Raw genomic sequence first — 15004 nt, 5'->3', positions numbered from 1 at the left:
TCTTTCACTTTCAAGCTAGCTATTTTAATTCTTTGCACTAGTTGGACAGCATTTCTGTAGCACTTCATTGGTTTATATTCAGAATCAATCTTTTGTACAATAGATGCTGAATAATTATATGTTCTGAGAGTTAAAGCACCGTTCTTTTCTCATCCCAATTTGTACTTCAATGCCTTCTAGGCTGTGAACCGAATATTAATTGAAATTAATTAAGCAGCCTCACAGAAAGATCCCATGAAATGACCAAAGGACTAAAATCTGGGGATACCTGACACGTGACTTATTTCGTTTTCTGTAAATATAACTCTTGCTGTTCCTTGCAAATATTAGTACTTCATTTTTCATGCCCTTCTTCCTGCTCAAAGTTCTTTGGTTTGAGATTTAGTTATTCATGCTTTCTCTCCTTCTGCTCTACAATGAGGGAAAGTAAGAGGAATTATTTGTTGCAATAGCCTTTCGCCTGAGTTGTACAGCCCATCAAAAGATTAATAAATTGCTGAAGGACATAAACATCTTGACAAACATTAAATATTTTGATAGTTTTCTTTGATGAGTCACTTGCTGAGGTTGTTGCACTTTCCAGTGATATTTCTAACATTTCATACCTGGTCAATGTATTGGATATTATTTAATTGCAAGGTAAAAAAGGTGGGATTGGTTGAGGAATAGAAGAAATTAGTATTTCACTTATGTAGTGAGTAATGCAGAAATATTTGGTACAGGGTAGTACGTATGGTTGCCTTTTCCAGAACGATTGTTACCACAATTTTGAAAATTTTTGTTTCACTTAATGCAATCTTGCGTATATTTTGTTCAAAGTTTCATGCAGGATTATGCTTTTGCAGTGTTACTGAATGTTATGGTTCATCCTCATTACTAATAAGGGAACAAATTTTAGCTTTTATAAAAACCAATTGGAAGTCCAGTGTGCGCTGGAGGACTAGGCTACACCATACCGTTGCAGTATATAGATTCCAGAATGCACAAATTCCAAACCTTTAGGTAAGGGTAGCATGGTAGCACAGTGGTTAGCACCAAGATCCCAGGTTCAATTCCCGGCTTGGGTCACTGTTTGTGCGGAGTCTGCACATTCTCCCCGTGACTGCATGGGTTTCGTCCGGGTGCTCCGGACAAGTCCCGAAAGAGGTGCTGTTGGGTAATTTGGACATTCTGAATTCTCCCTCATTGTACCCGAACAGGCACCGGCCGGAGTGTGGCAACTAAGGGAATTGCACAGTAACTTCATTGTGATGTTAATGTGAGCCTACTTGTGACAATAATAAAGAGTATTATTATTTATTAGTATTAATAAAGTGGATGTGCGATAACAAATGATCTTGACCTTATTCGTGAAGTTTGCAGTTTTTACTTTTGGTTTCTAAAAGTGATGGATTTTGTGGATGGGGAACACTTTTTTTTTTTGCTAGGCTTATTTTGTAAACAGCAAGTTGAGAGACATTACATTTTCCATTATTGGGTTCCCGGTGAACAGGTCAGATGAAAGTACTGTTAAGTATGCAGTAAACTAAATTCTGTGCCTCAACAATGTGTGTCAGCAAAGCTTACTGCTACAAGGTACCAAAGTGCCATAGATTGAGACTGGGGTTTAAGTTGAATAGGTCCACGTGAGGCAGGAAGTATTATATGTTTGTATTTTTTCAGTGAAGTCTGGAAATAAAGATAGGGTGCAAGTTTCTGGAAGATTAGTTTGGCTATCACCTATTTGATGTGACATAACACATCATAAAGGCTGGTGTCATATCCTCCAAACGCAAGGTTGCATTCATAGAAGAAAACCCTGCTAATTGTGAGTTTGCATTGAAAGTTCTTTCCTCTCTCCTTCCACGTTCTTCCCATTCAAAATCATTTCCACATAGTTTCTTCACACAGTGACCTGAGTTGTCAGTTTCTAAAATAATCCATCCTAATTTAACACGTAGCTAACACAAAAATAACCTGTCCAACTTTTGGAACATGTTAGAAAAATGTAACATTGCTAACTGCCCATTTGCAGGGAAAATTAATAATCCTATTTATTCTACTTTAAAAACATCAAAATAGCTCAAGTTGATATAGTGGTTAGCCCTGCTGCCTCACAATCCCAGGGACCCGGGTTCAATTCCGGCCTTGGTTGATTGTGCAGAGTTTGCAAGTTCTTACAGTGTCTGTGTGGGTTTATCCCAGGTGCTCGGGTCCTCCCACAGCCCAAAGATGTGCAGGTTAAATGGATTGGGCATGATCAATACACGTATGGGGATAGGGTGGGGGAGTAGGCCTAGGTAGAGTGCTTTTTCGGAGGGTCAGTGCAGACTCGACGGTCTGAATTGCCGCCTCCTGCATTGTAGGGATTCTATACATTCAAAGGGGAGCATTTCTGTAAATTGGCAGGAAGACATTGTACTTTCAAATTATATCTTTTTCCTTTCCCCTTACCCCAGACTGTGCACAAAATAGATTACCTTGTGATGCATATTTCATCTTTTCCCACCCTCCAAGAAATAGAGACTTGAAATTTGGTATATTGTGCACAGCTAGAAACTGCTTTGTGGACATCCCTTATGAGGTCATAGGTAAAATAATTTATTGTTTTGGCAAAAGGGCTCCAGTATGGCAAAACTTTCTAAATATTCCTGAAGCAGTTCCAGGAACCTGATGACTTGCATGTGGATGGGGCAAAGAATCATGCTTTAAAAGAAAAATGCATTTTTGAATATTTTTTCTCCTACCTGAAGGCGACAGCACTTTGACAGAGTAGTTCTATGGATGCTGGGGTGCTATCCAGTATGTCCTCCAACTGGATAGTAGCCCATCTGGATGCGACTCTGGATGGTGAATTTTGATTTTATTGTGCAGGTATAACAAATGTTCCAAAATCCAGTTCTTACTCCCATGTCCACCCACACAGTTCCAGTAGGATTAGAAACATAGAATTCCTACAGGATAGTAGGGGGCCATTTCGCCCATTAAGCCTGCACTGGCTCTCCGAAAGAGCTCCCTAGCTGGACCCTATCTCCGTGACCCCACCTGACTGCACATCTTTGGACAATGAGGGGCAATTTATCATGGCCAATCCACCTAACCTGCACATCTCTGGACTGTGGGAGAAAACCATAGCACCTGGAGGAAGCCCACACAGACACAGGAAGAAAGGGCAAACTCCACACCGTCACCCAAGGCCGGAATTCAACCCGGGTTCTCTGGCGCTGTGAGGCAGCAGCGCTAAGCACTGTGCCGTCCTAGAGAACAATTAAGTGGGGAAGACTGGGCTGATTTTCTATTTCCTAAATAATTAGTGTGCATAGACCAATTGCAGACTGTCAGTGCAACTTAATCTGCTAATTTCATAGGCATTTTGAGGTTAATTTTAACCTCACAGGGCAGATGAGGCTTTGTTTTTTGATGAGGGGTTGAAATTAAAAGGAAATCCAACTCTGGAATCCTGGGAAGGGCTGGATTCTTGAGGTAAGTTACTTTATTGCACTATCCACAGGACAGTTGGTGACCCCCAGACCACTGATTTTACCTTTCAAACAACCTTTCAAACACCTGTGATGTTGGACTTAACTGTCATCCGCACCCTGGCTGGTTTCAATGCTGTTAATCTGGCTGTCTGTAATCTGGCTGGCTGTTGGGGAGGAAACCTGGTAAAGAAATCTAAAATCCTTCCGAAAGTTTCACCCGACTCTTCCTGACGCAAAGTCAATATTGGGTCCTCCAGATCCAAGTCCTGACTGCATGGGTTCAGCCATTGGGGAGCTTGCTTTTTATATAAGGTGCATCTTCTACCATAATTGTTTTCCTCCTGAATTTTTATTTTGGGTGTTATGAGAGAGCAGTCCTTGCATTAAAAGTGCTTCCATGCTATCATGTTCTTGTACCTCAAACTGTGTAGAGTAAAAATTTGGTGAATTTAGAGGGTATATTCTGCATGAGTCGTAATTACTAGATGTACAATTATGAAAAGTTTATTTTCACTTTCTCTAATCTAAAGGAAATATGTGCTGTGTTTATGCAGGAGTATGATAGATTATGTCAAATAGTTATTTTACATATACAAAATGAAAACGTTTTGATTTTTGCAACCATTTTATGTTATCCTAGCAGAATATATATATTTAGTATAATTTGCCTTTGAGCAGATTTGTACTGGATTTAAATCAGGAATGAAAAGAAATGCTTACAGAGAATTCATTTTTTTCTGACTGTCTTGGTTCTATTTAACAGTTAAACTATGTTGATCGCTTAATTGAATATACTAGCAAGGTGAGAACACAGGATGAACATCAACTATATTGGTTACATCTTGTCTTTATAATTGTACCATCAAGTATCATCAGTGCTCCGCTTTTAAAGTTAAAATTAGAAAGGATATCCGTTTAATTCATTCATCTTGGAGTTTAAAAGACAAACAAAATTCTAATATTGGAAGATCCTTGATGTGAATGTATTTTTGAGCTCACTTTACAAATCAGACATACCATTTTTAACCTCTTTTTTTGTTTCTGTCAATATTTAAAATATATCTTCAGAAAATGTAATATAATGATCTTTAGTGTCACAAATAGGCTTCCAATAACACTGCAATGAAGTTGCTGTGAAAAGCCCCAAGTCGCCACACTATGGCACCTGTTTGGGTACACTGAGGGAGAATTCAGAATGTCCAATTTACCCAACAAGCGTGTCTATCAGGACTTGTGGGAAGAAACCGGAGCACCCGGACGAAACCCACACAGATACGGGGAGAACATGCAGTCTCCGCAGAGACAGTGGCCCAAGCCGGGAATTGAACCCGAGTCTCTGGCACTGTAAAGCAACAGTGCTAACCACTGCTACCGTGCCGCCCATATCTCAGAGTAATGAGCTTAAGGGGCTAATAATGTAATGCACCTAAATAACATAGACAGCAGTGCAGTATGTTAGTTGTTAATTCAGGTTCCTGGAGGTGCGGTGACCGAACAAATATCAACTGTAATCACTGATAAAATAAAAATGCTTTTTTAAAGGAGCAATGGAATTTGTTCCCTTGGCCACCTCAACTGAAACATAGTGATGAAATGAATCCTATATCTTGTAGCTTTAATCCTTCCAGGTGATTGTCTTATTCTATTTTGCAATAATATTTTAAAGCTTTTGAGTTTTGAAGTCATAGTAACGAGAACTCTTGGTAGAAGTAGAGCCCCCAGATCCCAAATCTTGCGGGAGACTGCTGAAAGTTTAATTCTGCAAACAGGAAAGCATGAATGCAAAATTCTTGAAATAAGAAAATACCCTGCATCAATAAATTTGTGATTAGGTTGAGGTACCCATAATATTTCCGTGTTCGAGGACAGTCCGAGCAGCACCAAAATCAATTGTCGGAAAAACGGCATTTGCACCAATTTTGGAATGCCAGTCTACTCATGTCATTGCTGACCGATGATGGTACCGATTCGTAATGGTGTGTTTGAAAAGACACAGATTGCTGCCTTCATTTCAGTCTCCCAACAGTGAAAATGATTCTACATCATCCCTTTCCCCTTATTGAGAATGGAATAGGTAGAATGTAAAAAGAAATACACAGGATACTTGTTAACATTTGGAGAGAATCATCGAAAAGATTGGCACAAAAAAAAGGCCATACAGCCCATGTCTGTGCCAGCTGAAAAAATACAACAGCCCATTCTATTTCCTCCTTCCAACACCTGGTCTGTAGCCTTGCAGGTTACAGCACTTCAGGTGCAGAATAAAGGTACCTTTTAAATGAGTTGAGGGTTTCTACCTTGACCACCATTCTAGCAGTGAATTCCAGATACCTACCACCCTCGGTGAAAAGGTTTTTCCTAATAGCCCCTCTAATCCTTCTACCAGTCACCTTAAATCTGTACTCCCTGGTAATTGAAACAAATCTTTCCTGTCTATTTAGGCCCCTCATGGCTTTATCAACCTTGATGGAAGTCACCCCCTCCGCCGCCTCTGTTCTAAGGAAAACAAATCTAGCTGATCCAATGTTTCCTCATAGCTGCAATTTTCAACTCTGACAACATTCTTGCAGATCTCCTCTGTACTCTGTCTATTAGGCAATTATGTCCTTCCTGTAATGCGGTGATCAGAACTGTGCACAAAATTCCAGCTGTGGCACAATCCATGTTTTATACAATTCCATCATTACATCCCTGCTTTTGTATTCTATGCCTCGTCCAATTCGGGAAAGCATTCCATATGCCATTTGTATCACCTTATCTACCTGCCCTGCCACCTTCAGGGACCGGTGGGCATGCATCCCAGGGTGTCTCACTACATTTATTTCGCTCAAAATCCTCCTGCTTATTATATATTCCTTTTCTTTGCCCTCCCAAAATGCAATACCACAAGTTCGTAAAATTGATTAACGATTTGAGTGTCGATTCCTTTTTCAGAACTGAAATTTGAAATGTCTATCTTTTCTCTTTCCAAATGCTGAATTGGCATGCAGTGCATTTCCGCTGTCTTTAAAAAAATAATAAAAATCCAATTAAGGGGCAATTTGGCGTGCCCAATCCACCTACCGTGCACATCCTTTGAGTTGTGGGGGATGAGACCCATGCAAACATGGGGAGAATGCGCAAACTCCACATAGACAGTTACCCGGGGCCAGGATCGAACCAGAGTCCTCAGCGCAGTGAGGCAGCAGTGCTAACCACCATGCTGCCCCATTTACAGTGTTTAATCTTATTTTAGATTTCCGGCAATTGAAGTCTGTCATTTCCTCAAAATATTGTGGGGTAGGTTCTTTTTTGGGAGCAAGAAGGACCCTCATCCCTCCAAACTATAAGTTACAAGAACTGATGAAGCGCACCCCCAAACCATTTGATGTTGCCTTGATAGTACTCCGGGCTACACTTGCTTTCGTATTCAAAACAATCTCTTACCATGCAAATGTCTGGTGAGCTTCAAATGGCAGGCTTGGTAGGTTAGTGGTAATTATTGCTTAATTAAAGGGAGCAATTGATAGGTTGGAAGGGCAGGTGCGTTATTGGTGAGAGTCTATCCGGTTCAAAACTGTAAACTGTCTCCATAATCTTGGGTGGGAAAAGTATTTGCATTTGTTTGGCTTGACCATGGTACATTGATCGAGATTGTCTTCTTGTCATTGTATTGCTTGTGGACATGATCTTTCACCTTCAGTGATGTTAAAACATTTATTAATGTGACATTTAATTTCAAACAGTCAAAGTTTATGATAATGCTGCAAGATTTTCCAAGTGGACCTTTAAGTAATTGGAAGAAACTGGAGAAATTATATTGTACCAAATCATCCATCATGTAATTATCTTCAAAAGCCAATACAAGTGCAATTGTAATTTGATGCAAATGTACTAAGAATCAACATTCAAGTATTCCCAACTGTTCTGTTCAGCATATCAACATTTTAACACTCTTCAATAAAGCTATAAAAGATCACGTCTTAAAGCTTCTCTTAACTGTAGATGGGTACATAGTTGAGAATTGTACTTGTTTTCTGAACCTGCTTTTATATCATTTTAATTGGTATCCGCCACTTTGTTTAATATAAATTTTAGCATTGCTCATGCTTCTTGCCAACTTGAGTGACTATACAGGACAAGCGAAGGCACATACATATAACAGGATTGTGAGCAGTTCTGTTTTCATGGCATTCAAGTACTTTGCAATTTAAAAAATGTTAAGTTTACATTTAGCAGACCAGATTTTTTTTTTTTACTTCACCCATTCAGCTTTTCACTGGCTGGTAACTTTAATAGTAGCATATGAATGCTTAAAGGCAAAATAATCTACTTGTAATAGATGATGAATTGGAATAGGGTGAAAAGGAGATGAACTGAGGGTAAGAGGCGGAAAGATAATTGGCATTAAAGTGCGCAGGGATAAATTGAATAAAAATGCTCATGAGGAAAGAGTTGCTATGCTTTTCAGTTCATCAGAGTTAAAAAGCACCATGTCTTACCTAAATTGAATAAATATTCCCATATCTCCAAGTGTTGCATGATAATTATAGAGAAAATGGTAAGTACGACAAATTCATTGTAAAATGGAATAAATTATAAGTTAGGAGGAGGGGACTGGAGACATTCAAAATGTATTTAAGTACAACTTTAAACATTAGCAATGTTTGTTGGCTTGTCTTGTCTTGTTTTTGTGGCAGTACTCTAGATAGTTGGTGCATTCAAATGGTTTGGGAAGTGCAGTTAAAATGTGGTAGATAAATCATGGCCCGAATACAGCATGGCAATTGTTGAACAGGGCTACTGAGTGTGTGTGTGTGTGTGTGTGAGAGATAGATCGTCCTTTTTAAAAATGAGTTGGACTTCATATACAGTAACTAGATGCAGTTATGGTCAAGCCATTGTGAAGAGAAAAACATGGGACAGACCAACCCTGCATCAAAATGCTCTTTTTTTTTTATTTTTTAGTCTGTATGTGATTCATTCATTTTCTTTTTAACATATTTCATTTTTTATGTATATTTAAGGTGCCTCCGAGTGAACCCTAAGGGTTTAGATGAGGAAAGTAAAGATTACCTATCACTCTACCTGCTGCTAGTCAGCTGTCCAAAAAGTGAAGTCAGAGCAAAATTTAAATTCTCCATTCTGAACGCAAAAGGTGAAGAAACTAAGGCAATGGGTAAGTGAAGTGACAGTATGCTTCAGATACAGGCTCAGCGTTTAAATGCAGTTCTATTCAGTTGTGCAAACTGGTGTAAAGGAACAATTATTTATGACCAATGTTTCCCCTTTTTCGACTTCTTTCCCCCTTGGTCAGCTGGAAATTTGGGATTGTCTTATTCTTGAGGCTGGAGTCCTTGCAAAAGCAGGTTTGCCAAAAACTGTTTTAATGCCCCTTCTCAGTTTTATAATTCGATGCAGACTAATTGATTACGTTTTAGAAATTGCCATTTATATATTAAATTTGGAATTCACCACACCCTGCTCCGACTTGATTCTTGAGTAAGAATTGTTTTCATATCAATATGTGCATCTACTATCAACAGAAAAATATGCTTCCCTTCCGTCTCAACCCCCCCCCCCCCCCCCCCCCCAAAAGCACCACCACCAAAAGTAAGAAATGACTTATCATCTGATTTGCTTTCTTTATAAAAATAGATTTACTGAAATTATGCACTTGTGTCTAAATTGAAATGTTTTACATAGTATATACAATGCAGAAGGAGGCCATTCGGCCCAACGAGTCTGCACCGACCCACTCAAACCCTCACTTCCACCCTATCCCCGTAACCCAATAACCGCTCTTAACCTTTTTGGTCACTAAGGGCAATTTATCATGGCCAATCCACCTAACCTGCACGTATTTGGTCTGTGGGAGGAAACCGGAGCACCCGGAGGAAACCCACGCAGACACGGGGAGAACGTGCAGACTCCGCACAGACTGTGTCCCAGCTGGGAATCGACCCTGACGCTGTGAAGCCACAGTGCTATCCATTTGTGCTACCGTGCTGCCCTTAGGTTTTGTCACTTAAGACCGAGAAGTTTCAGCAAATACACAATGCTCACAACTGCAATAAAAAGGCAAAGAAGCCACAGCATTTCATTAGCCTCCCCTTTAATAGCTTTAAAAATGCTGAGCCAAGAAATGTGGCTCAAGCTGAAGTTTAAATTAATGAGGAATCGTGCCTAGATTCAGTCGTTGGAAGAATCCACTGGTTGCATAATGATTCTGCTGCTGACTGCACTGTTTATGCAGCACTTCTTTAAAGAATTGTAGGGAAGAGCCACTACTGTTTTGACTAACCTTCCCATTTCGGCAGCTTTGTTGGGATCGTAGCTTCATGTTTGATGTTCCTTGTAGCCTCGTCATGGTTCTGTATTGTCGGCAATGGAACAAATAATCTGACCAATGGCAAGTCTACTACTGCACAAAGGCAAAACTAAAGCTACAGAATGATGCAAACTGCTTTTTGGTTCTGTCTCTAAGATTGGGAGGAAGGTTAGAGAAAGGTGCATTTATCCTTTCTAAGAGATGGAAGCCAAGCATAAAAGAAATGTAGTGTTTTTGTTCTTTACAGCATGTCTGCATGTACCTCTCATCCTGTTTGAACTACATTAAAATAATTGTTTTCAAACTACCCGTTACCATCGAAGGGATAGAAATCCTGGGTATTTATTTTAAAATTGGAGGAGAAAACATGCATCTCAGTAACTTAAAAAGATAACTAAACAAAATTGCCCTTGTTTGAAAGCCAGAGAAAGCTTTCAGTTTAATTCTCTTGCCAGGCTATCTCCTACAGGTAGATTGTAAGGGCTAAACCATGGACCTCAGTTTAGATTTCATGGTCGGCTTCCCAGCCGATGAGGTAAGCGTGGACAAGTTGCACTCTGCAACATTTCGTTTTCACAGGATGCTTTATCTTTACTCCATTAGCATCTGACAAAAATTGCACAATTGGAACAGTCCAAGTGATTGAAAATCTGAGAGTCAAACAGCTCTAACCTTTTGAAAATGCAAGGAAATGTACAGTAGGTCTGACGCATTTGGGGGGGGGGGGGGGGGGGGGAGGGGAGGAAAAAAGAAAGACTAGTATTTTGGGTAGAGAATTAATAATTCTTCATGCAAAGTATTCATTTGCCTTTTCTCTTGGAAGTTGAAGGACCTATTGTAAATGTTCACGTTTGTTTTTTGATTTCATCACTTTATTTAATTGAACAATCAGGCAATCATTTTAAGAGTAATTAAATGTTGTATGAAAGTTACTCATCACCAGTATCATAATTTAGTTATATGTTTTTGTGCATTGTTAATGCATTGAGCAGCGAGTTCCGTTTAACATGCTGTAACTGCAGCTTAATCACTCTAGATATTCATCCTGAATAAAGTAGCCTCTATTTTGAACCTCACAAGATTTGCATTAACTTTGTTGGTTTACTATCAAATAGATTGAAATGCTCTACTGAGATTCTATGGTTTGGGCCTCACTTTAAAAAAAAAACCATACTGTCTTGTGCAGTGCACCTTGGTCAATATTTCTTTCGCAAAACTAAAACTTTAGTTCCTTTTTTCCCTCTTTACCAGTATTTTTGCATTACATGGGCAAAGTAGTTAGGTTTGCCATTAATAAGGTGAGAGTTGCTAGATCTGGAAAATAGAATTTGATTTGTGGCACCTACTAGTGGTATCAAGCACTCCCACCATTGGCATTGCTCTTTTTAGAAGTAGAATTAACTTTTTTACTCTTTTAAAAAAAAATGTTATTAGCAATGTGCCTCTGTTTTAAGAGGACTTCTTGCTTCACTTTCTAAATTAGCCATGTTGTTGTATGTGTTGGTATCACTTAGTGCAAAACTATGACACTGAGTGATCGGAAACCGGATTGGACTGGCTGTGATGCTCCCAATGGTGAAATAACCTGTCAATCCCAATCACCGTCTAGGATCACATTTGAAGAAAGTTATTTTGGTGATGTCCAGTGGCATTGTCAGTGTAGGAATCCGTCTGTAAAGGATGTGGCAAACATCCATCATGAAAGATGATGATTTAACTGCCATGCTGCAACATCTTGAGTTTCTGAAGTGTTCAATTGTTGAGTGTCAGTACTTTTCAAAGATGGTGCAATTGTAAGCCACAGGTCCCAGGTTCGATTCCGGCTTGGGTCACTGTCTGTGCGGAGTTTGCACGTTCTACCCGTGTCTGCGTGGGTTTCCTCCGGGTGCTCCGGTTACCTCCCACAGTCCAAAAATGTGCAGATTAGGTGGATTGGCCATGATAAATTGCCCGTTAGTGTGCCAAAGGGATTGGGTGGGGTTGCTGGGTTGCGGGATAGGGTGAGGGGTGTGGGCTTAGGTAGGGTGCTCTTTCCAAGGGCCGGTGCAGACTCGATGGGCCGAATGGCCTCCTGCACTGTAAATTCTATGATTCTCTATGATGAGTCATGCGCACTCGGGACTGGATTAAGACTGCTTCAGTTAATTTCATAAAGGATCTTTTATATCCAGTAGCAAAAGTGACTTTCATTCCATCAATTTGGGCTGGAATTGAAACTCTGTTCCAGAAATGAAAAGCCTTTGTGTTAGCTCATGGTGTGTTTCTGTTCCTGATTCTTTACAAAACTCATAATTGTCATAAGAAGCCAAACTCTCAGTTTATTATGAATAATCACCAGCTGGAGTTAATACAACAGTCTGAACTCTGAAATGTGAAATGGTCATTTTGATTACCATAAAGGAAGTAATTATTCAATTTGCAGGATTACTTTCATATTTAATTTGCATATTTTGATTGGTCAGCCCCAATACAGACTTTGCTAAACCCTGAACTAGAATGAGGTTATAGTATTTAAGTTGCTGAGAGAATTCATCTGGTAGAATTTTAATATGCTAGACACTTTAAAAAAAAAAAAAAATCACATTTGCAATACTGTCCTGTTCAGATAAGAGTATGTTTATGATAACTTATTAGGTACAAAGTAAACTTTCACTGATGGTTTTTGTCGAGGTAGCTTTACCACCTTTACCAGCTTTGATCCTTTATGACATCACCAGAAATTCTAATTTGAAAATGCTTACTGCTAAAAGCTATATGCATTTTATTAGCCTTGCGTGCCATAAGCTGAAATAGTTTTGTCAACATATTTTCCATCCTGTAGAATCCATGTGTATAATACCTTGTATCATGTGACCATGGCCAGGTACAGGCTGATATTCGGATGACTCAAACTGTTCTGCTAAAATCCAAGCTGATAGATGTAAATAGGAGAAGCTGTCTCTTTCTAGGATTGATCTACTTTGCAGAGTTGCAGCTTGAGCTAAGTAGAACGGATCTAATTTTGTTTTGCAGAGAGCCAGCGAGCTTATCGGTTTGTACAAGGAAAGGACTGGGGTTTCAAGAAATTTATTAGAAGAGATTTCCTACTAGATGAAGCCAATGGGCTCCTTCCTGATGACAAACTTACATTATTCTGTGAAGTAAGTTCTTAACAAGTGTGATTATGACTTGACTGTCTAAGATGTTTACTACATAATAGAAACAACAAGCAGAATTGGTTCCATGACTAACAGGCTGGCAACAATGTACTTTGTCGGGCAATCAATGTCAAATTTGCCTCAAACTGAAGTACTTCGCAAAGTTCAGTACATAATTCTGTAAATTACACAATCTTGGTCAATACGGTGATTTATTGTTTTCGAGAACTCAATTACTGTCTGGTCACTCCCTATAAAGAATAATTTAATAGTTGCACTTTTTGCTTTCTCCTGGCTCATCAATTTATGATAGATCTGTACTGTGAGGCACTCTGATATGTTGAAGGCCATGCCTTCTGTAAATTGCTTGAGTAAACTTGAAGCCATCTAAAACTTCATGTCTCCTAATTCGTAACAAGTCCTATAACCCCTGTGCCCACGATCTACCTACATTGGCTCCCAGTAAAGAGATGCCTCAATTTTAATTTTAAACCTGTCTTGCCTCCCCTTGCATCTGATCTCCTCCAGCCCAACAACTATCTGATATCTCTGTGTTTCTCCAGTTCTGGCTGTTTTGAACATTCCTGAATTGAATCACTCCAGTACTGGTGACTGGACCTTCAGCTGCCAGCACCCTAAGCTCTGGAATTTCCTCCCTAATCCCCTCCACCTCTTTTGCTCTCAAACTCCTTTAAGATACTCCATACTGCTTACTCTGACCAAGCTTTTGGTCATTTACCCTAATTTCTCCTCCTGTGTTTTGGTGTCAGATTTTGTTTGAAAATGTTCCTGTGAATCACCTTGGGATGCTTTGCTGCATTAATGGCACTATATAAATACAAGCTGTTGCTGTTGAATCCTTGGATTCTATGTGGAGTGTATATCTACTTCCTGAGACTAGAAGGATTGTGCTACGGTCTATTTGTTGTATTCTGAATCTTAAATTACAATTATTGGAAAATTGTCAACATTAGTTTATATTCCCTAATATTCTACTTTGTGCTGAAATGTGTGCACACATGTCTTCGATAAATCTAAATGATAATGCATATAATAGAATATTGAACAATTGAGCAACATTGGCATCAATAAACCCATGTATTTTAGATGCTATAAATCATTGTATCAGGCAGCTAATAGATGTCATCTGTGGCTGAAATTAAGTTATAATACTGTATTTCTCTTTAAGTTTTTTTAGAAAGTAAATTAAACTCACTAGTTTAAATAGTGGGCTATATTATCAACATTTCAGAAAGTATTCTGACTTTATTGCCACAGAATAATGTCATGATTTTCACAATGGTATATTAAAGAAACTAATTTGCAGTTGTGGCACAAATTGAGAAGGAAATTAAGAGCCCGGTGTACATTATAAATCAAAGCTGCCAACCCCAATTACATGCTAGATAACCCACTATTCGCTTATTGATTTAAAGAATTAAATTGAGGTTTTCTTTTTTATGCTTTATGCACTAGTAGTGCTTTTTCTGCTGGCTAACGTGTATATGCATAGCTGTTGCAATTAACCCTCGTCTTTGAACCAGCATTAGATTTTACAACTGATGGAGCACAGTCTGTGATAGAGCACAGTCCGCCCTTAAGTTTATAATAGTTCAGCTCTTAGCTATATTCCAAAGTTTGGTAGCATCAAGCTTGGAGATATTCCATCTCCTATTGCCAGATATTGCATTCACGCAAGCTTATCCAAGAACTAGATATTTTTAAGCAGTCCACACATGGCTGAATGTCATTGTTGTTCATGGCCAGTTTCTGAAATATTGTTCTTTAAATATAAGAAGTATTGAATAGGTGGCACCTATTATTATTCAAGTGTTCCTTTGAGGTTGCTCTGCTGTGTAAAGTCAGCAGGTTCTCCGACATAGTCACAATGGCATTGGTTTATTCGCTGTGATTTTAATGAACAATATGAGAGTAGTCAGTTAATATTTGCCTTTGTGGCAACATTGTGACTCAATGTTGATTCAGGTTTAATGGATGAGGTAGATGTCTAACTGTGTCTAGTAATACTGGTGTCTAATTTCTAATCCTAATCTTACGGGTGCTCGTGATTCAATAGACTTCCATTTTAGTTTCAG

General features: G+C 39.0%; 1 protein-coding gene across 3 annotated transcripts in view; it reads left to right on the top strand.

The window, feature by feature from the left end:
* spop (speckle type BTB/POZ protein) overlaps nucleotides 1–15004 on the top strand; it is a 147927-nt gene that overhangs the window by 75553 nt on the left and 57370 nt on the right. For all 3 annotated transcript variants that reach the window (XM_072487099.1, XM_072487098.1, XM_072487100.1), the window contains 2 exons: nucleotides 8468–8619; nucleotides 12784–12911. In XM_072487099.1, the coding sequence (XP_072343200.1) occupies nucleotides 8468–8619; nucleotides 12784–12911 (280 nt within the window). The remainder of the gene's footprint in view (nucleotides 1–8467; nucleotides 8620–12783; nucleotides 12912–15004) is intronic.

The sequence above is a fragment of the Scyliorhinus torazame genome, chromosome 21, assembly GCF_047496885.1.
Source record: "Scyliorhinus torazame isolate Kashiwa2021f chromosome 21, sScyTor2.1, whole genome shotgun sequence".
Lineage (NCBI taxonomy): Eukaryota > Metazoa > Chordata > Chondrichthyes > Carcharhiniformes > Scyliorhinidae > Scyliorhinus > Scyliorhinus torazame.
Note: the sequence above shows the minus strand (reverse complement) of the source record. Positions and strands in the feature narration are given on the sequence as shown.